At 50.7% G+C, this 21,441-nt stretch overlaps 2 protein-coding genes and 1 pseudogene across 29 annotated transcripts in view; 1 reads left to right on the top strand and 2 right to left on the bottom strand.

Moving 5' to 3' along the window:
* The window catches only part of TOM1 (target of myb1 membrane trafficking protein), a 48,177-nt gene extending 28,469 nt beyond the window's left edge, over positions 1–19,708 (bottom strand). For 8 of the 27 annotated variants that reach the window (XM_078339324.1, XM_078339326.1, XM_078339334.1 and 5 more), the window contains exons 1-2: positions 19,622–19,708; positions 1,159–3,979 (exon numbers count right to left, since the gene is read on the bottom strand). In XM_078339324.1, coding sequence (XP_078195450.1) covers positions 1,159–1,421 — 263 coding nt within the window. In that variant the 5' untranslated portion in view covers positions 1,422–3,979; positions 19,622–19,708. Of the gene's footprint in view, positions 1–1,158; positions 3,980–6,764; positions 6,929–19,621 lie in introns of all 27 variants that reach the window. The other 19 variants (XM_035271110.3, XM_035271114.3, XM_035271130.3 and 16 more) reach the window with 3 other exon arrangements.
* Positions 1,855–19,708, bottom strand: LOC100413976 (histone-binding protein RBBP4 pseudogene; annotated as a pseudogene). The gene is made up of 2 exons (XR_013523005.1): positions 19,622–19,708; positions 1,855–3,979 (listed from the first exon to the last, which is right to left on the bottom strand). The product of XR_013523005.1 is annotated as a histone-binding protein RBBP4 pseudogene (transcript).
* On the top strand, positions 19,483–20,815 carry LOC128928971 (uncharacterized). Its single transcript, XM_054240719.2, has 2 exons — positions 19,483–19,905; positions 20,487–20,815. The coding sequence occupies exons 1-2, from the start codon at positions 19,624–19,626 to the stop codon at positions 20,670–20,672; spliced, it is 468 nt and encodes a 155-aa protein (XP_054096694.1). The 5' UTR covers positions 19,483–19,623; the 3' UTR covers positions 20,673–20,815.
* Positions 20,816–21,441: the final 626 nt, after the last annotated feature.

Below are 21,441 nucleotides of genomic sequence, written 5' to 3'. Positions count from 1 at the left end.
TTCTCTTTGGACAGCTTCCCTTCCTAGAGCCCAGCCTGCTGCCGAAACGTGAGTAACATTTCCCAGCCTGGCCAGTGGCCCCTGGGGCCCATTCTGCTGTCTGCCTGCCTGTCAGTGCTGACCCCATGCAGGACTAAGGCAGGAGAGACTGGAACCGTGGCACCGATTCTCAGCAGCAGTGAAGGCAGAGGCAAGGCTTTCTAGGGATGAGTTTGCCTGAGGGCTGGAGCTGTGGGTCACGCCTGCAGTGGAAGGGACACGGTGGGGAAAGGGATTATGGCTGACCAAGGGGAGTCCTGGCCCAGAAGCCAGAGAGCAGTTTCCAACCCTTGCCTCCCTGGAGAGCCCTGCTTCCTTCCCTGGCTCCTGCTCTTGGCTTGGCCGCTGACCCATGGGCTACTTCAGTGCTTTATAGGGACTTGTTTCCACTTCTACGGTGGCCTAGAGAACAGGGAATCAGAATCATTCCCTGGTGTGTTCTGCTATACGCCATTGACCTGGTGGGTGGGGCCCGCCCTGGGAGAGAAGCAGCCTCCTAGAGGTCAGGGACAGTGCCCTTGTTGGACACCTTCCCTCCCTAGAGGGAAGCTCTGGGAATCGGAAGTTCTGGCCTTGCCACTGCTGTGGCCCCATGGTGTCCAGCACTCTGCTAGGAGCACAAAGTGTATGACAAGGAGGCCACAACCCAACAAGGGAGACACTTCAGTCATGAGACTACGTTGATTTTTTAAGTGCCACACTTGGTAAGATTTAGGGTCACACCAGCCTTTGATCACTGCTGGGTCCCTCGTGCCTCCTATGGTGCCTGAAATATACAAGGTGCCCAGATAAACAGCAATGCACTTGAACGGCGCTGAGCCTGTTCCTCCCATGGTTACAAGGGACATGGGGCTCTGCAGGATACTGCAGTGATTTGCAGTTGCGATGTCCATGATGCTCTCAGACCTGTCTAGAGGCTCGCTGAGGTTTTCTGCCTCCTGCTTTCTCTCTCCTGACCTCTGCCCACCACTCCTTCCACCACCCTCACTCTCGTGAGTCCCTGGCAAGACCAGGGAGCAGGACTGAGGAAGACACCAGCAGGTTCCTGGCAGCCACTGCCTTCGTGGTGGATGGCCATCTCTACCTGCACCCCACAACCTCTCCTTGGGGGGCCCTTACCCTTCCTCTGTCTCGTTGATGATGTCGCAGATCTCCATGTTGAGGGCCCAGTCCTCGCTCTGCAGGGAGCCATCTGTGGCTTTCTCTGAGAAGAAACCATGAGTCATAAAGGCATGTGGGGGTCCCAAATGGGTAAACTCAAACCCTGGGTGGGAGGGGAGGGTGCAGGGCTGGAAGAGATGGGGAAGAGGAAGATGACAGACACTTCCCGGGCACAGGGCCTGGCCCTGTGTGAGACTGCTTGACACACACAGGCCCATCATCACTAGATTCTTGTAGCCACTGAGGCTGGGAGTACCTCTGTCCTTCAACAGATGAGGAAACCGTGGCTCTGAGTGTAGCAAAGGGGTGCACCAGGGGGGAATCTAGGGAGCCTCCGCGTGCTTGTTTCTGACATGACAATATGGAGACAGTGTTTTGCTTCATTTTTGTAGATAAGATGTCCTCCCTTGACTTTAGAATTATTTTTTAGTTGGTAACTATTCATTGGTTCAACATATAAAAGTGCTCAAGTGGTGTACAATGGAGTCAGGTAAATCTATCTCTGTCCCTGTCCCAGCCTCTCTTCCTAGAGGCATCCCCTGTAACCAGTTTCCTCTAGAATCTCACAGGGACCTTCTTTTTTTTTTTTTTTTTTAAAAAAAAAGCAACTTTTATCAAGGATTAATTTAATTTTAAAACAAATACAAGTTATTGGTTCACTCTTCTCAACTTGACAGTCTACCTGTGGTATAACTGTCAGGTAAAAACATACATCTTTACAACTTGGTGGTCCCAAGTTTAAAAAAAAAAAAAAAAAAAACACCATTTCACAGAAAGGAAAGAAACAACTTGAAAACAGCTCAAGAAATACACTAACGAGTAAAAATATATGGGGAAAGAGGAACGTGTAGTTTTGACTTAACTGAAGAAACCAAGAGGAAACTGGTCTACATATGAAAATGTGCATCCAGCAAAGTCAGGTGTCAAGATTTGAGTAGGAATCTACATGACTTGAATCTCCCCTATTTCCTGAATAAAAGTGACAAGTTTCAGTATTTATACTTCATGGCTCAGACACCTACCTCATTTGGCTCTATTCCTTATTCATTCTAGCCTTTACTTAAATGAGTCTGAAAAACTTGGGGATATAGCATAAGAAAAATAATCACACATAATATCCCCCTTTCTGTAGCTACTTTAGACCTGGGTTTGTTATAGAAAATTCCTGAAGAAAATTTCAATGTAAGTCTGTGGCTTTGCTGAATCAAGCCCCCCTCCCACATTAATATTTAGAAAACAGCCACTGTTTGGGCTAATAGCATTACTGGTGGTACCTATTATATAGAGGGATAGCTGAACAAAGTCTGTGTCTCAAAACCAGTGTTAAATCACTCTCAGGGTTGAGAAGAAAAAAGGGAGTCTAAAAGGGGAGTAAAGACATATATATCTAGGACCCTTGTCCTTCCGGATCCACGCTTCCTTCAGGGTCTTCATCGTTATAAATGTGCTCTGCCATTTGCCACACTTGCATGATATTATCTTCTGATACAGAACAAATCACCCAAGGCTCATTGGGATTCCAGGAGAAATCAGATATCTTGGCAGTGTGACCACCATGAATAAACAATAACTCTGGTGGCCCGTCTTCTGCATCTTCTGGGGATTGTTCTTCTCCAATTTTACTTAAATCCCAGACATTCAGTCTGCGATCAGTACCACTGGAAGCCAAAATAGTCTCATTGTGAGGCGACCACTGAACCTGGAATATTTCATCCTTATGTGATTCAAAGGAATGCAACTTAAGTTTCAGATTTCTCAGATCCCACAAAGCAACGGTCTTGTCAGCTGATCCTGTGGCAAGAATGAACTCACTAAAAGGATTGAAAGAGAGGCAGTTCACTTCAGCAGTGTGTGCGTCAACTGAGTGGCTTGGTTTGGAAGTATTGTTTGAACGAGTATCCCAAATCATAAGTTTCTGATCATCAGCCACTGACCCAAACAGAGACTCATGGAGTAGATGCCAGGAAACATCTTCAACAACTGCTGTATGCCCTGTAAAGATGGTCTTCGCATCCACTACTTTTCCCTCCTTTGGAACGGCACTGATGTCCCACAGGCAGATGGTATGGTCATCTGAAGCACTAAGCAAGTGCCCACTGAGATTTGGGTTCCAAGAAAGCCCATAGCCTTCCTTCTGATGTCCACGGAGACGCAAATCTGGGTTGCATTCTCCAGAAGGATCTGGTTTAGAAGGATGTTTTGTATAGGCAAAGACGAGAACATCACTGGAAGGAGTCTTGATTGCAATGATACAAGGGTTCTGGGGCATATAACGAGCCCTATTTACTTCTCCTTCATGGTTGATCTTGATTTCTATTTCAATTTTTCCACTAACTGAACCAAAACCTCCAAATTCTCCTTTCTCACTGTCGGAGTGTGATGCATCAAACTGAGCATCGTCATTAGGGAGTTGCACACTGGCTATCACAAGATGGTTTTGTTCATCCGATGTGTGTGTTCCCAGCACAAGTTGATGAATGCTGAAATCTTTCCCTTCTGGTCTGGTTACATCTGGAAGCCACTGGGCAGTTAGGCTGGGCCACTCCAGAGCATGGGTCATCACCAAATCATAAAGAAAAGGAGTGTTCTTTTTCCATATTTTGTACTCCTTGTTGATCACTCGTTCTTCCACTGCGTCGTCGAAGGCTGCTTCCTTGTCGGCCATGGCGAGCCAGCGAGCTGGGGGAATCCTGGGGTCGAGCGTTGCGGGAGGGGAGGGGAGGCAGCAAGCGCTCGCTCTACGCGCGGGGCCTCTATTGTTCACAGGGACCTTCTTTACCTAGGAAGCAAGGGCTCCGATTACCAATAGGTGGCCTTGCCCTCCTGTGCCCTTCCGAGGCACCCACAGAAGGGACCAAGCCCGAGCCACTCCGCAGAACTGCCCCAAGAAGAGGTGACGATTCATGCAAGGTATCAGCAGGGTACTGGCCCAAAATAAATAAATGCTCAGTAAGTGGTGGTGGTGTTTTTTTTTTTTTTTTTGGAGACGGAGTCTGGCTCTGCTGCCCAGGCTGGAGTGCAGTGACACGATCTCAGCTCACTGCAACTTCTGCTTCCTGGGTTCCAGCGATTCTCCTGCCTCAGCCTCCAGAATAGCTGGGACTACAGGTGCGTGCCACCATGCCTGGCTAATTTTTTGTATTTTTAGTAGAGATGGAGTTTTACCACATTAGCCAGAATGGTCTCGATCTCCTGACCTTGTGATCCACCCACCTCGGACTCCCAAAGTACTGAGTTTATAGGCGTGAGTCACTGCGCCTGGCCTGTAAATGGTGGTGTTTCTTTTTTAAAAAAGTTGACACGAAAGTCACATAAAATAAAGCCATTTTACCATGTATAATTCAGTGGCATTTGGTACATTCATAATACTAAATGCAACCACCACCACCTCCATTCAGTTCCACAAAATTTTCAGTTGGTGGCAGTTCCTAAGGGAAGATTTCCAGGCCAGGAGTCGGCTGCAGAGTCCTTGAAGCCGGGTTCATGGCGGAGACCACTGGCTGCAGGTCTGCCGGGTAACAGGTACCGGGCTGGCAGCCTTTTGTGAACTGTAATGTGGGAGGCACCGACTGGTGTTACATGAATGATGAACACGGGGACTGGCAGTGCCAGCTCCTTCATAAACAGTCTTCAGGAAAGAAAAGCGCTTCCATCCTCTTAAACGCGTGACCGGTTGTTCTCTGCGCCTTCCTAGATGCCATTCTCACGCAGACCAGTTCAACCACGTGCACACAGGCAATTGTGTGCCTTGGTTCTTGCAGGCAACGTTTTATTACGCACATCACTCTGGCTGGTCTATATTGTGACTACATGGGGGACTGTGTGATAAGACAGGCCGAGTGAGTTTTAAGGGTGAGATCCTGTTTTGATGCAGGGCACTACCCAAGTCTCCTCCCCTGCATGTGTCCAATGTGTGCCTCTGCAGCCGTCCTGCCAGCCTTGGCACACCTGCTGGCTGGCGGTCCTGGCACTTGGGCACAGTGCTGCCAGGTGTCTATTATCTATCAGGAATGTGTGACAGTCGGCATATAGAGCTTGTTATTCCACGTGATGTCACGCTGTCCTGCAAGGCAGGCTCTCTCCTCATGGCTGTGCCCAGGAAACAGTTGAGGCTCGGGGAAGGCGGGTGACGCCTCAATTGCTACACAGCTATTTGTAAGCCAGGCTGATTCCAGGCACGGGGATACTGTGGTGGACATGATGGGCATGGTCCCCGCCTTAGGGTGCCCGAAAGTTGCTAAACCCAATCTGCTGGAGGAAGGAGGAGGGCAGTCTCTGTGGGACTGGACAGCGCCCTCTTCTAGCCAGGCTGGCCCAACCAACTCTAAACCGTGGCTCTGAGACCTTGGCTTTGCAACTGGCCCAACCTGAGTTCCACCCTAAGGTCCTGAGCCAGACGGATGCCAAGGTGGCCCAGAACACATGCCAGGTGGCTGAGGCAGAGGATGGCTGCCTCACCCCCAGATCAGGCCTGGAGGGGTGGAGGAGGGCTCCTGTGACAGGGCTGAAAGACAGAGTTGGCCAACCTGCCAAGGGTTATTGAGTGTGGTTTCTTTGTACCACACCCCGCCCTTGGGGGTTCCACACTCACAGAGTCACCTGGGAAGAATAGAGCAGGCTGAACAAGCGACCCTCTGAGCAGAGGGCTGTGCCCTGCTTTGGACGATTTTGGGGCAGAGGTTAGTCCTGTCAGTCAGCATTAACCTACAGAACCTGCTCCTCCGCCACAGGCCACATCTCAGCAAGCCCCAGTCACACAGACCAGGATTAGTGTCATCTCTCTCCCCGCCCACATTTAAAGGCCACAAAGTCCTGCAAAGTCAGCTCCCAAATCTCTCTCCATTACACCATCCCGCCTGCCACTGCCCCTGCCCCCAGACCACCATCCTCCCATCCACCATCCTCCCCCTAGATCACCGTCTCAGCTTCTTCCCTCCTCCTGCCTTCCTCCCCCCACCCATTCTTCACAAGGACCGAGGGAACTCTCTGAAACCTGAAAATGGCAGTGTCCTTTCTGCGCCTCCTCGGTCTGGGCAGGCCTCACGCCCTCCCACAATGACATTTTAACTTCCTAAGTTATATGCCATAGACTATCATGCAGCATTAGCTGTTCACAGGAAGAATGAGATGTAGTTTTCACACTCTGTAAGGTGTGCATTATGTCCTCATCTCACGAGGAAACTGAGGCACAGAGAGGTCAGCAACCAAAGGGCACACAGAGGAAAGGGTGGAGCAGCCGCTGACGCTGTGGTGCAGGTGCCTGAGGCTTCTGTGCCATCCCCCTCTCTCAGTGGCAGCGGGGAGCTCTGCTTTCCCAGAGGTGTCCTTCCCGACCACACAGGCAGTCGGCCCTCTCCTTCCTGAGCTCCATCGGCAGGCCTCTCAGTGGTTCCCCCTATCAGATCCCCTTCTGTCCCCAGTACCCCCTGAAAATGAGGGGCACCTCTCCTCTCCCGGAGGAGTGAACATCAGTGTTTCAGGAGAGCCTGTGGTTGTTTTGGAAAGGCAAGCCAGTGGCTTTTAAAGGGAAGCGGGGACATTGATAAATAAGAGAAATCCCATACCTGGGAATCAGGTGGGTGCAGAAGGACCGCCTCCCTTCCTGTGCAGGAGTCTGATTTGACACAAGCAGTGGCCAAGCTGCTTCGCCCTGAGTGACAGCGGGCAGCAGTGGGCAGAGCCAATCAGAAGATGGAGGTTTTCTGCAGGGTGGGAGGGGACATGTGGCCTAAACAGGAGAGGGGATAGGAAGAGGAGGAGGAGGAGATAAAATCGGGACAAGACTGATCTGAGCAATTCCAGGTCGAGACAGCTGTTGGGAGGCTGTGGGACACATCTGTCCTGACCATGGCTTGGCAACCCCTTCTGGGCTCCTCCAGGTTCCTCCGGGTCCAGGCGTGGACTGCAGGCCTGGGGACAGTCATGGATTTCCTTCAGATGCCCACAGAGTAGGCCTATTCCATCAGGGCAGAATTTTAAACCCACAGGAATCTGGCAATATTTGCTTTGTTTTTGTTCTTAACCACAGAAGTAACCCAGCTTGCTATTTTAAGAAGGCAGAATAAAAACACTGGCAGTGGTTACGAGTTACCAAGAGAATGACAACTGACTCCCTGACCTCCGAGCTGTTGGCAGTAACCTTCAGGGGCCTCTGGGTAGCAGCTGCGCTCATCTTCCAGCTCCTGACAGAGCCGGCCCTGCAATCCTCCACCTGTCATCAGGTGGCTTTGCGGCTGTCTAGGGCTGGCAAGCCTGTAGCTTCAGATCCCTGGGCACCTGTGTGTCTGTATAGCAGTTTGTCCTCTCCCTGTTGGGCCTGGTGCAGATACCACCTCCCTGGAGGGCTCCAGATAATCTTCCTGGCACGATGGCAAGACCCACCTTCCCCTCATGGAGATCAGGATGGAGTGGGACGAGACTGGTCTCACCTAACTCAGACTGCGGGCAAAGATTCAGCCCCTCTGAGTCTCTGTTTTTGCAACTGTAAAATCAGGATAAGACTGCCTGCCTCACAGGGTGCTGTGACCTTGCAGCCAGACAATGTCAGTATGACATCAGGAGAGGTTAGTAATGAGTAACCAAGCTACAATGACTGCGACTTCAGCCAAGAGAAAGAATGAGTAGTCACCAAAGACACACCGCACCACGGGCAGCATCAGAGATGGGGGCCATGGTATGGTATCACCCCTTCCTTTCTTCCTTTCCTCCCCTCCCCTTCCTCTCCCCTCTGTCTCCCTTCCCTCTCGCCTCCTCTTCTCTCTCTCTCTCTCTCTCTCTCTCTCTGTTTCTCTCTTTGAACAGTCTCACTCTGTCACTCAGGCTGGAGTGTAGTGGCACAATCTTGGCCCACTGCAATCTCTGCCTCCAGGGTTGAAGTGATTCTCCTGCCTCAGCCTCCCGAGTAGCTGGGATTACAGGCACCTGCTACCACACCTGGCTAATTTTGTATTTTTAGTAGAGATGAGGTTTCACCATGTTGGTCAGGCTGGTCTCAAATTCCTGACCTTAGGTGATCCACCCACCTCGGCCTCCCAAAGTGCTGAGATTACAGGTGTGAGCCACTGCATCCAGCTGGTACCACCCCTTTTGACACCAGCCTTCTGGAAAGCAGCCTGGAGCTGTCTCGCTCTCACCCTGCACATTCCAACAGTCTCATGATCACTGAGACAGCTCTGGCTCAGGCTGCCACCTCCCAGGCCTGGGCTGTCACCTCCACACTCTACTCAAACATAATTCCAAGCACGACTCCTTCTGTTTAAATACTGTCCATCACCCCCACTGCCTGAGGACCAAAAGCTTGAACTCTCTGGGGACAGGCATCAGCCGGGCAGCTGTACCCCCTCCCTGTATGTGGCCTGTCCTCTCACGCCTCTGAGCTCCTGTCTGCAATGCCATTCCTCAGTCAGTCAGGCTCATCCAGTTCACATGCTCATCTGGCAGTCAGCATGCACCAGGCATGGGACTAATAAAGCACATCACACCCTCACTCACCCCTCACCACAACCTTTAAGATAGAGGATGAATAAATGGAGGAGCATGGAGACGTCAGCAACTTGCCTGCGGTCACACAGTTTGTGAGAGGCAGAGTAGATTCAAAGCCAGAGAGGTCAGGTTCTCAAGTCCAAATTCGGAACCGCTACGCTATGTGCTTCTCAAACATTCTCCACACGTGTCATTCAGGCTACAGCGAGAGGTGAGTGAGCAAATCCAGCAAGGTCCTGCCCCAGGGGTGATTTACAGTCAGTCCAGTGGGAGGTCACGACTGACAATTACAAAAGATCAAGGTTCCATGTGGGGGCGGGGCGGTGGGGGGGGCGGGAAGCAGGTGCTGATGAAGCGAAGGTGTGAGTCGGCTGAATTCCCTTCATCTTTTTTTATTTTTTTTTTGAGCTGGAGTCTCGCACTGTTGCCTGGGCTGCTGCAACCTCTGCCCCTGGGTTCAAGCGATTCTCCTGCCTCAGCCTCCTGAGTAGCTGGAATTACAGGCGCCTGCCACCATGCCTAAGTTTTTGTATTTTTAGTAGAGACGGGTTTCTCTACATTGATCAGGCTGGTCTCAAACTCCCAACCTCAGGTGATCCGCCCGCCTTGGCCTCCCAAAGTGCTGGGATTAAAGGCATGAGCCACTGCGCCCAGCCTGAACATTCTTCCAGGATGTGAAATGTACTCCTCCCCACCTCAACTCACGCTTCTAAGCCCAGCTCAAAGGTCAGGTCTCCTGGTGGAGTCTGCCCTGACACCCCCCACAGGGCCCATTCCTTCCAGTCAAGGCCAATAGCATTTTCCACAGACCACAACTCTAAGCACTGCTTAGTGGAGTGATTAAAATAACCCTATGTGAGATTTCTTTGTTTATTCCTCTCTCTCTCCCAGGAGTCTGTGAGCTCTTTAAGGGGTGGGGGTTATCGCTAGCACAGGAATGGTCCAACTGTCTGCCCCAGATGGGACCTGGCCCATGAGAAACCTGCAGTACCTGTTTGCTGAATGACTGCATGAAGGATGAGGCCACGTAAATGAAGTGAAATACCCCCACGCTTTGGCACTCATTGATCCCTCAGCAGCTGTCGTGTGATCGTGTGGAAATCCTAATCTTTCTTCCAACTTCCAGCCCTTTGAATGCTTTTAAAAAGTACCACATCCCTCCCGAATCTGTCCTCCTTTACTATTCTGACTGAGCCTTCTGGACAAAGGCCAGCTGTGCTGTCCCTCTGGAAACGCAGTGTGGGAACCCACACCCCACACACCCCCACTCCCTGTATTTCTATTACTGCACCCAGTGACTACATGAAATCTTGATTCACCCCACCACATGGAGCTGACTCTAATCGTTGTGAAAGAGTCCCCCAGCTCACACCGTTTAGCTTTTCCAGGCCCCCTTGCAGCTAGAGGTGGCCCTGTGACTTCTGGCTACTGAGACGTAAGTGGAAGTCTCTTGGGGGCTCCTGCGGAAGCTTTTGTTTTCTTGATAACACACACACCAGCAGTTGGTGACTTTACCTGTGCTTCCCACCATGAGAACAGAAGCACGAGGATGAAACCAACGTGGGAAAGGTTAGGCAGAAATAGAGAAGGAGCCGTCACCGAACAAATTCATTCTAGATGGACACGATGTTTTCACTCAAAGAGAAACCCAGCAGGTATCCTCTAGTTCGTTTTTTATTGTTGCTGTTGTTTTGAGATGGAGTCTTGCTCTGTCGTCCGGTGGGGGTGGGGTATAGTGGTGCGATCTTGGGTCAGGGTAACCTCTGCCTCACCGGTTCCAGCGACTCTCCTGACTCAGCCTCCAGAGTAGCTAGGATTATAGGCGCCCACCACCACACCCAGCTATTCTTTGTATTTTTAGTAGAAGTGGGATGTCACCATGTTGGCCAGGCTGGTTTCAAACAACTGACCTCAGGTAATCCGCCTGCCTTGGGTTTGCAGGCGTGAGCCACTGCACCTGGCCTCCTTCAGTTCTAAGGGGAATCAGTGAGATGAAAAATTTGGGAGGATGAGATGCAGACACAGACAAATCCTGCCCAGACTCTCAAGCACCTACAAGCTGTGAGACCCTGGGTGACTCCTCGGCCTCCCTGTGCCTCAGTCCTCCTTTACAGAATAAAGATGACGAAAGCACTCGCCTTCCAGGGATGTGTGAGGAGGGCAGCATACATGTTAAGCGCCAAAATAAATGCTATTCTCTACAAGCATATCAAGTACAAAACGACTGAAAATGTTTAGCACTCCCATAAGAGATTTTAAAATCACAAATATGCAGAAGCCATTTTTTTTTCAGCCAGCAGCTTGTCTTGAGGCCTATTTTCCAAATGAATAACTCTTTCCAGACCCAGCGTGGAAAGTTCCATCCGTCTCCTAACTTCCCGAGCCACCCTTCCTCAAAACCTTGGCTGCCTGTCCCTTGTTATTTTTTTAACCACAAACCACAAGAGAAACCCTAAAATACCTTGCAGAGGGTACTGCTTCTGCTACCCACATCCCAAAGCCGATGTAACTAACAACAGTACCTAACAAAGGGGAATGTCAGTGAGATGAGGAAAGGTTTTCTAAAACTGCCCAGGTAAGAGGGCGTGAGGCTGTGAAGGCAGAGGCTTGAAGTGGCTGGCCGAGGTGCGGATGGCATTTATTTTCATTCCCCACTTGGGAGTGTAAAAGGCATTGCTGACAATCTGGGTGGTCAGGGGTGGAGCGGGGTGTGTGTTGCTCAGGGTTTTCTAGAGAAAAGGAACCTACAGAAAGAAAAAGACACACACACACACACACATACATGAGAGAGAGAGAAAGAGAGACAGAGCGAGAGAGAGAGAGAGAGAGAGAGAGAGAGAGAGAGAGAAGGGTGGGGGAGAGCGCAAGCGAGCGCTTAAGGAATTGGCTTGTGCAGCTGTGAAGGCTTAGCAAATTGAAGATCTGTAGGCCAAGCCAGGAGGCTGGAGATCCAGGGAACAGACGCTGTCTGAGTGCACGGGCAAGGGCAGTCTGCTGGCCAAATCCCCTCTTGTTCTGGGGAGGTCAGTCTTTTTCTATTCAGGCCTTCAACTGATTGGATGAGGCCCACCCACGCTGTGAAGGGCAACCCGCTTTACACTGGTCTAGTGATTTAAATGTTAATCTCATGTAAGGCACACGTTCATAGAAACATCTAAAGTAATATATCACCAAATATGTGTTTCCTCTGGCCTAGCCAAGTTGACACGTAAAGTTAACCACGACAGGGTTTATACTGCATCAACACAAACAAGTTCAAACAGTAGATACCTCTGTCTGTCCCTAAATTCTCAGTCTGTCTCAGGCCCTGCGGTCTGGCTGGTTCTTCTCTCCCTCTCCCTCCTCCCCTGGCCCATCCTTCCCTTCCCAACCTTCCCCAGCAGGAGCGAGGTCCAGTTCCCCTCCTCAGGCACTGCACTTTGAAGTGCTCTGTCAACTTCCAAGTTTCCCATGTCCCTTGAGGTAGAGACCTGAGGGACACAGCCAGGAAGGGGCGGAGCTGGCACCTGAACCCAGAGCTCTTCTGATGCACAGACTAAGCTGTGACCCTATTTCAGGCTGCTTACGTCCCAGAGATCAAAATAAGCTACCTGAGATCATGCCAGGTGGGCTCACAGGGAAACTTAAAGACATTTTTAGAGAGACATACGCAGGATAGGAAAAAAACCATGAAATCAAAGCGGTGATTTCATGGATATAATCACATAGGATGAGGTCGAATTTTTTTTCAGAGAAAAGAAAAGCCTCTGAAAATAATAATGAAGGTGGTGAGGGGTACCCACAAATCACAAAGCAGCTATGTGAAGGACAGGAGCGTGGAGGGCGCTGGCCTAGATCAAGATCTCCTTAGGTTTTTTTTTGGTCAGATAGAGTCTCGCTCTGTCACCCAGGAGATCTTGGTGGTGAGATCTCGGCTCACTGCAACCTCTGCCTTCCAGGTTCAAGCGATTCTCCTGCGTCAGCCTCCTGAGTAGCTGGGATTGTAGGTACGGGCCACCATGTCTGGCTAATTTTTTTATGTTTTTGGTAAAGACGGGTTTCACCGTGTTAGCCAGGATGGCCTCGATCTCTTGACCTCATGATCTGCCTGCCTTGGCCTCCCAAAGTGCTGGGATTATAGGCATGAGCCACCGCAGCTGGCCCTCTAGATCTCCTTAGTAAGGGAGTAAAGAGTTAACTTGTCCTGAATCCCCCTGCTTCTCCTGGGGTGATGGCCCCAGGCTAATTAGGAGACACTCAGGGTTTACTGAGGGTTTTTTTGTTTTTTTTTTTCAAACCAGAAGGGTGGAAGTCTGGAACCTTACTCTTATTTCTTTGAGCTCACTCAGGGAACAAAACCTATTCACCAGTTCTATCCATAGGGGCAGGCCAAGGTCTTAATTTCCAAGTGAGAATCTGCTCCTCCCCACAGCCTGAAACCTGACCTGTCTGTGAATGTGGCTGCCATGCAGCCAGTGACTGCTCATTTGCCAGGGACACAAAGACCATCACAAACGCTGCACTGGAGTCAGAATCTTGGGCTGGCACTTGGCTTGGCTACTTACTAACTTACACTGGGTCCCAGGAATGATAACACCAGTGAAGAATCACAACAACTCACAATTACAGACACTCCCTGTCTGGCAGGAAGTGCTTTACAACACAACAACAACCCCATCTGACAGGTGCGATTATTACCCTCATTGTACAGATGAGAAGAACAGAGAGGTTAAGTAACTTGCTCCAGGTAACAAAGCTGGTGAAGAAAGAACCAGGACTCAGACCATTCAGTCTGACTCAAGCTCACCCTAGGCCCTACTAATATGTGTACAGCTGATACAAACCCTTTTCTAAACAAAGCTCTGTCAAACTCAGGAGAGAAACTTGGGGCTCTGATGTGGTTCTTGTACTTAAGGATCAGGAAACAGAAACTTCAAGATATTAGGGCTCCTGCAGGCATGCTGCTGGGATAAGTACCCTCAAGCATCCCCAGTGTGCTCTGGTACCCACTTTGAGGAACACTGTGCTCCATCATTCTGCCTCTGGCCAGCTGCTCTGATTCAGAAGTCAGCAAACTATGAACCCACATGCCATATTCAGCTGTTTTCGTATGGTCCTCAAGCTACAGATGGTCTTTATATTTTTAAATAGTGGGAAGAAACACTGAAGAAGAAGAATATTTCACGGTATGTGAAATTTACATGAAATTCAGATTTCACTGACCATAGTTTTACTGGAGCGCAGTCACTGTCATTCATTCACCTGTGGTCTCTGGCAGTACTGGGTTAACTGCAGCGGAGACCATCTGGCTCACAAATCACAAGGATTTACTATCTGGCCCTCCATAGAGAAAGCTCACTGACCGTGGTCTAGGCCGCTCTGCTAATCAACGCAGGAATGCTCTTTACAGTTGCCCTCGCCACCCCGGCTTCTGCCTTCGCGGCTCCCGTGGTGGAGAGCTCACTACCAAGCAAGGCAGACGGTTCCATCTTTGCAAGTCTCTAGGGACAGCGACTGATACGGAAACCGATCTGCTTATTCCTGTAACGACGCACTCTGTCCTTGGAGCCTTGCAACAGTCAGTTCTATCATCCGCCTCAACAGGATGATTGGATGATTCCCTCTGGTATCAACCCTTCTCTGTCCCTATATATATATCCCCTCTGTTCCTCCTCACCAATCCTCTGGGAAGCAGAGGGAGAATGATGGCACCTCTGTGCTGCTGATAGGGTAGACGGGCAATGGAAAGGGACTGGGACATAGGAGCAGAAGCAGAGCTGGAACCGGTGTCCTGCCTCCCAGACTGCTGTCTCCTTAGCATCACTGAAGTGTCCACTTTCCAGCCTCTTCTGTGATTCCTTCTTGTGGCTCCCCTGGCTTGGCTTTTGTGGATTCAAAGACAGCTCTGACTCTCACTTTCCCCTCCAGGGCTGAGTCTCTAGGCTCTGGGCTCTTCTCCCCTCACATCCAGCTCCCACCACCCTAACCATGGAGGCTCGCCCCAAGGACTGCCCATATTTACCACCTCTGTTGTTTGCGACTTGCTCTCAGCAATCAGCTAGGATATGGACTCCAAGTGCTTAGGGGTGAGCTGATAGCCAGAAATGAAAAATGGGATTCTTGACAACTGTTATAAAACAGCCAGGGGCGGGGCACGGTGGCTCACACCTGTAATTCCAGCACTTTGGGAGGCCGAGGTGGGTGGATCATGAGGTCAGGAGATCAAGACCATCCTGGCTAACATGGTGAAACCCCGTCTCTACTAAAAATACAAAAAACTAACCTGGCGTGGTGGCACACACCTGTAGTCCCAGCTACTTGGGAAGCTGAGGCAGGAGAATCTCCTGAACTTGGGAGCAGAGGTTGCAGTGAGCCAAGATCGCGCCACTGCACTCCAGCCTGGGTGACAGAGCAAGACTCCGTTTAAAAAAAAAAAAAAAAAGCCAGAACCAGTAAGATTTGTCCTCAGGGAATACCTGGAAAGGTTTGAAATCCTTGAAAGAAGTGAGCTGTGGCAACACCAGCTGGTACAAAGGATTGAGAATCTTCCCAGCTACGGGTGCTGTCCTTGGTCAGCTCCCCCACTCATTGATAGGGATAGAGGGACCTGCCGGTGTGCCCACCCATGTGCCTGTCCTTGTCTGGGGGTAGAACAAGAGTAGTGGATCCTGAAGGGCTGGACTGACATAAATTCAAAAGAAGCCCTGGGCAGCTTGAGGCAGTGCGGTGAGCGTACAAGAGAAGACGGGTCTGGATTCTGACCCTGAGTAGCTGTGGGACGCTGGAAAGTGATGCTTTCCCTTAGACTGATTTTTGGTGAAATGGGAAAAAAACCCAGCAAAACTGCATCAGGTAACCATGTGATTAATACCCAGGACACTAGCAGAATACCTGGCAGAGGTATGACGGTGTTTGCTCACAAAATGTTTCTTTCTTTTCCTCCCTTCTTCCTTCCTGCTATGTGCCAGGCGCTGTGCTAGGTGCTCAGGGTCTGGAGAAATAAGGCACAGCTCCTGCTCTCAAGAATTTCAGCCTAGATGAGGGGGCAGACATGCACAACCACCAACAGAGTGGGATGGTGGCATATTGGTATGATGAGGGTAGAAATAACAGAAATGGGCTAGGTGTGGTGGCTCACACCTGCAGTGCCAGCACTCTGGGAGGTCGAGGCGGGCGGATCACTTGAGGTTCGAAGTTCAAGACCAGCCTGGCTAACATGGTGAAACCAGATCTCTATTAAAAATACAAAAACTAGCTGGGTGTGGTGTCATGCATCTGTAATCCCAGCTATTCAGGATGCTGAGGCAGAAGAACTGCTTGAACCTGGGAGGCAGAGGTTTAAGTGAGCTGAGACTGTGCCACTGCACTCCAGCCTGGGTGACAGAGCGAGACTCTGCCGAGAGAGAGAGAGAGAGAGAGAGAGAATAAAAATGACGATGGTGATGACAAGAAGGGCTAACGTTTCCACATACTCACACTGTGCCAGGCACTCAGAGGACTATCTTGCTTCATTCTAGCAACCACCCTGTGTGGCAGATGCTATTAGCAACGTTCTACCAAGGAGGAAGCTGAGGCTCAGAGCCCAAAGTCATAGACTGAGGGGGCCCGAAGACCTAGGGGTAACGGGAGAATAAAAGAGCAATGTCTGGTTCCAAAGCGGTTGGGGTGGGCCTCAGGGAGGAGGTGATGATGCCCTGTACTTTGAAGGGTGATCTGGAGCTCCTCAGTGGGGGCACGGGAGTAAGCAACCCAGGCAGAGGGACCAGCAAGCACAAAGGAGTGTGTGTGCGTGTGTGTGTGTGTGTGTGCGTGTGTGTGTGTTGGGGGAGCGGTAGATGAGAACTTTGTGATTTGAGTGACTGACACTCATTCCTGATTAGATCATTAGAACCTGCCATCTGAGGGATGTCAACTCCATACTGCTGCTCTACAACTCTGCTATCAACAAGGGCATGGGAGCCGGCAGGCTTGAGAAGAGATTGCGCTCCTGCAGCAAAGGGGCCAGGTTTACAGAATTACAAGCAGCTTTCCTATGTCATCAGTTATCACAGCCAGTGAGCAGTACTTCCTCCGCCTCTTTATCTAAAACGGTATGGAATACTGAGGGGATTAACTCAAATTCTTCATTTAATTCTACTTTTGGAGCCTCTTCAGCTTTGGTTCAAATTTCAATGGCTCGGTTTTGCTGTCAATTCGCTGGGGTCTTGGTGAGTCACAGCCTCCACTTTTCCCCTCTGGACCTCAGTCTCTGCCAGTGTAAAATGAAGGGGATGGGCTGGAGCACAGGCTTTCAGTACGTGGTCTCCAATCCAGCAGCATTAGCATTACCTGGGAACTCATCAGAAATTCACATGCTAGCCAGATGTGGTGGCTCACGCTTGTTGTAATCCCAGCAGTTTGGGAGGCTGAGGTGGGTGGATCACCTGAGGTCAGGGGTTTGAGACCAGCCTGGCCAACATGGAGAAACCCCACCTCTATTAAAAATACAAAACTAGCTGGGTGTGGTGGTGCATGCCTGTAACCCCAGCTACTGGGGAGGCTGAGGCAGGAGAATCGCTTGAACCTGGGAGGTGGAGGTTGCAGTGAGCCGAGATCATGCCATGGCATTCCAGCCTGGGCAACAATAGCAAAACGCCATCTCAGAAAAAAAAAAAAGAAAAAGAAAGAAAAATTCACATTCTAGAGTCCCACTCCAGACCTGGCAAATCAGAAACTCTGGGGTTGGGGTCCAGACATCATTGCTTTAGCAAGCCCTCCTAGGAATTCTGATGAGAACTACCAGGTTACATCTCCAAGGTAAGGCTCTTCTTGTGGTACAACTCTATTTGTGCTCTAAGGTATTATGAATTAGTAGCATTCTTTTTGAACAAAAGTATTTCTTGCCCAAGAAAGGTGACCCTTCAGGGTAAGAAGAGAAGTTTTCTTTGACCAGCTGAAATCCAGAACCCAGGTGAGCCTCTCCAGAAAGCCTTAAGAGTATGCGGCTGACTTTGAAACCAGGTCTTTTATTTACTTGTTTAAGTAGGAAGTCTTAAACTTGGCATGTGATAAAAGCAGTGGTTTCTGTAGTCAGAGAAAAATAAAGATGAGAGGAGAGCTGCCTTCTCTTTTCAGCTCCAAAACCATGACTCACTGAGGGGTGGGCGTGTGTCCAGGGAAGGGCGGGGGTCCTGTGAGAGGGCAGTTCACCTCCCTGGTTCAGGAGCTTCCTGGTGTGTAAGTCCTGGACTGGTACCTCCCCCTTGGAGAGCATTGATTACAAAACCTCGGAAGAGCCACCAACAGCCACGGTGGCGATTACAACACAGAGCTGGGTTGACAAGCTTTAGTGAGGTTTGGCTTCCAAGACAGTAAGAATGGAAAGAATGTCTTGTCTTAAAATTTTCCCAGTCTGGACTTAAGACGAAAAGTCATCATCAGAAAGATGACAAGTAATTTCACAGTAAGGCGATGGTTTCTTCAAGCAAGAATGGGGAACACCCAGACCATGGCCTGGAGAAGGGTGGCTGTTTGGGCCAAGGCATGTCGGTTCTCACGGCGTTGGTATCCACAAATGAGCACCCTATGAGACCGACTGCCCAGCCATTTCCAAGGATTCCTAATCGTCACTTGGTGGTATCTCAGAAACAATGTGTGTGTGCAAATATATATGTATATGTACGTATGTGTATGTATATGTACATGTATGTATGTGTATGTGTGTATGTGTTTCAAGAGATTGAGATCTCCCTTCGTCGTCCAGGCTGGAGTACAGTGGCATCATCAGGTCTCACCTCAGCCCCGACTTCCCAGGTGCAAGCAATCCTCCCAGCTCTGCCTACGGAGTGGCTGGGGTCACAGGCAAGCACCACCTTGCCCGGCTAATTTTTGTATATATATGTATTTTTGTAGAGATGGGGTCTCGTTGCCCAGGCTGGTCTCAAACTCCTGGGATCAAGCGATCTGCCCGCCTTGGCCTCCCAAAGTGCAGGGTTTACAGGCGGGAGCCACCGCGCCCAGCCCAATGATAATAAATATTACCACTCTTTTTTTTTTTTTTTTAAATATACGGCACTGGCCACCTACCAGGCATTGTTCTAAGTATTTCACATTTATTAAGGAATTTAACCTTCACAACAAGCCCACAGAGGTGGGAACCATTATTACCCGCCAGTTACAGGCGAGAAACCTCGGCCCAGGGAGGCTGCGTCACAGAACTTAAGTCTCCTGTCACCAGGGTGCGAGCAACCATGGACCAGCAGTCAGGCACCAGGTGCCCTGGGCTCGGCTTGGCCCGAGTGTCCGGCTGCCCCATCTACGGAACACCGAGGCGGGCTGATCCGGGGGGTTTCTCCGACCACCTTCCGCTCAGGTTCTGAGAGTCTGTGCGGGTCCATTTGAGGCTGGGTCGAGAAAGGAGCCCAGGCGGACATGTCCTGAGACCCGGGTCTGTGAGGCCTGGCCGCGGGCTGTCCGGCGCTGGGCCCCCTCCGGCCAGTCGCCCCCTAGACGCCAAGCCCCGGGCTCCGCGGTCCTCGGAGAAGGGACTTCTAGCCTTTCTCAGGTGTTCCTGTCCGGAGAGCCCGGTGAGCCAGGAAGGAGCCGGCCAGAGCCCAGGAGGCGGGACCCAGAAGAGCGGCCCAGCCACAGCCAACAACGCAGTCCCTTTAACCCCTAAAACTTTCTCCCTCGATTCAGAACCCCCAGCAGATGCACATTGGCTGCGCCTTGGACATCCGGACCCGCCCTCTCTCCCCACCTACAGGCTGTCATATACATCTATCACAAGCCGAGGCTTCCTAATGGCCCGAGTTCTTGTCAATCAATATAGGGCGGAACGCTGGGCAGGGCCACATCAGTGAGCGACACGCCAGCCTCGTTACCCTCCCTGCCTCCGTGACTAGGCACCCGGAGGCACCCAGGGGACCAAAGCCGGGTGCGGAGCACCGGGGCGGACTTGTGGGGGGCTCCAGGGACTCACCGATGCGCTGTCCCACTGGAGAGCTGAACGGGTTCCCCAGGAGAAAGTCCATCGCTGCTACCGCCGCTGCCACCAACCCCGGGAATCAGCTGACAGCAACCGCCAGCTCCGCCGACCCGTCACGTGACGCGCCCGACGACCGGCGAATTGGCGTGGGCGGGGCGGCGGCACCACGGAGCTCGACCACAGGCCCCGCCCTGACGCCGGAGGGTCCCGCCCCCGAGGCGGAGGGCGACGACCTCGCTGCGGCTTCGTCGGCGGCTGCGGCGGGCGACAAGCACTACGTAGGGCCTGGGGGCGGGACCCGGGAAGCGCGGGCCTCGTTAAGCCACGCCCCTGACTTTTAAAAAGGGGGTTTGGGGGCGTGGTCTAAAGGACTCTTTACATATCTGGGAAACTGGGTCGTAGACCAGGGAAGTGACTTGGGTGAGGTTACACAAAAGCTGAGACTCTTAGTGTCTTAGCCCTTAGTCTTTGGGACCTCCCTGTGACTGCACACCTACCTTCCCTTGGTGGCAGCCTCCCTGGGCTGTCTCCTTGTCCCTATAGGACTCTTCCTTTTTGATGTCAAGGCCTCCTTGTTCCAAGATGCACCCTGCTTGCAGCCCAAATTATCTTACCTTAAATCAGAAGCAAGGGCAAGGGCTTTGTAATCTCTTGAGGCTGAGAGGCAATTTAATGAATTGCATCGCAATTCCCGCTAGCGCCCAGGATGGCAGAAAGCACAGAGATGTAGTCACGAGTGGAGCTCTGATAACCTGTCTCTGTCATAAATTTTCTGTGAGCCAAACACAGCTCCCATTTTCTTTAGATACTGGAATTAGATCAAGGACTTGTAACCATTTTTTAAACATATTTTATTTAGGTCACAGCCTCCTTTGAGAATTTCACAAAAGCCATGAGCCTTTCTGAAGAAAGAAGGCAGCGATACAATTTTGCTTATAACCTCAGGGAGTTTCTGGGGTCCCAGAAGTACCACCATGGACCCCGAAGTACAACCATGGACCCCATGCTAATAATCACAGAGGCCTTTCCCACCGTTAGATTCTAATTTTTTCAGCCTTCCTGGCTGTGTGTGGTGTGTCTGCTGACACCTACACACTAGATAACTATCTATGGGTTATGGCCTTTTCTGCTGGCAGGTACTCTAAAAATACAATAACCATGGCCTCAGTAGTCTGGCTACTGTGGGTGCTTTAGTATTTATTGTGATGTTTGTGGTTTTTAAATCTGAAAGCCTAGTAAACTGCACAAATTTTGGATAGAAAACCTAAATTAAGCCAGGCGTGGTGGCTCAAGCCTGTAATCCCAGCACTTTGGGAGGCTGAGGTGGGCAGATCAACTGAGGTCAGGCATCGAAAACCAGCCTGACCAACATGGTGAAATGCCGTCTCTACTAAAATACAAAAATCAGCTGAGTGTGGTGGTGAACGCCTGTAGTCCCAGCTACTCAGGAGGCTGAGGCATGAGAATTGCTTGAACCCAGGGGGCAGAGGTTGCAGTGAGCTGAGATCATGCCACTGCACTACAGCCTGGGTGACAGAGTGAGGCTCGTCTCAAAAAAACAAAACCTAAATTAGAACTTAATAACTTCTGTAGATTCACTTGTCTGAGCAGCCATGGCCCGATGGTCTTTACTGTACAATGTAAGAACTGCTTTGAAGTGTTTCCACAACACTCATGAGACCTGTTCACAAGTACCCCTGCCCCCACGAGTCTGGATTTCCATGGGGGCTGGGCTACTATTTCTGTTTTGCTCACCACTATTGTCTAACCCACTGACTAGCATATGAAAGCTTAAATAAATCTACCTTTCAGTA

This window comes from Callithrix jacchus, chromosome 1 (assembly GCF_049354715.1).
Source record: "Callithrix jacchus isolate 240 chromosome 1, calJac240_pri, whole genome shotgun sequence".
NCBI lineage: Eukaryota > Metazoa > Chordata > Mammalia > Primates > Cebidae > Callithrix > Callithrix jacchus.
Note: the sequence above shows the minus strand (reverse complement) of the source record. Positions and strands in the feature narration are given on the sequence as shown.

Excerpts from the sequence above, each read along its gene's own strand:
- LOC128928971 (XM_054240719.2), top strand. The coding sequence starts at position 19,624 with ATGCGCTGTCCCACTGGAGAGCTGAACGGGTTCCCCAGGAGAAAGTCC. Across the intron at positions 19,906-20,486 it reads CGGCGGGCGACAAGCACTAC|GTCACAGCCTCCTTTGAGAA; the intron begins GTAGGGCCTGGG and ends TATTTTATTTAG.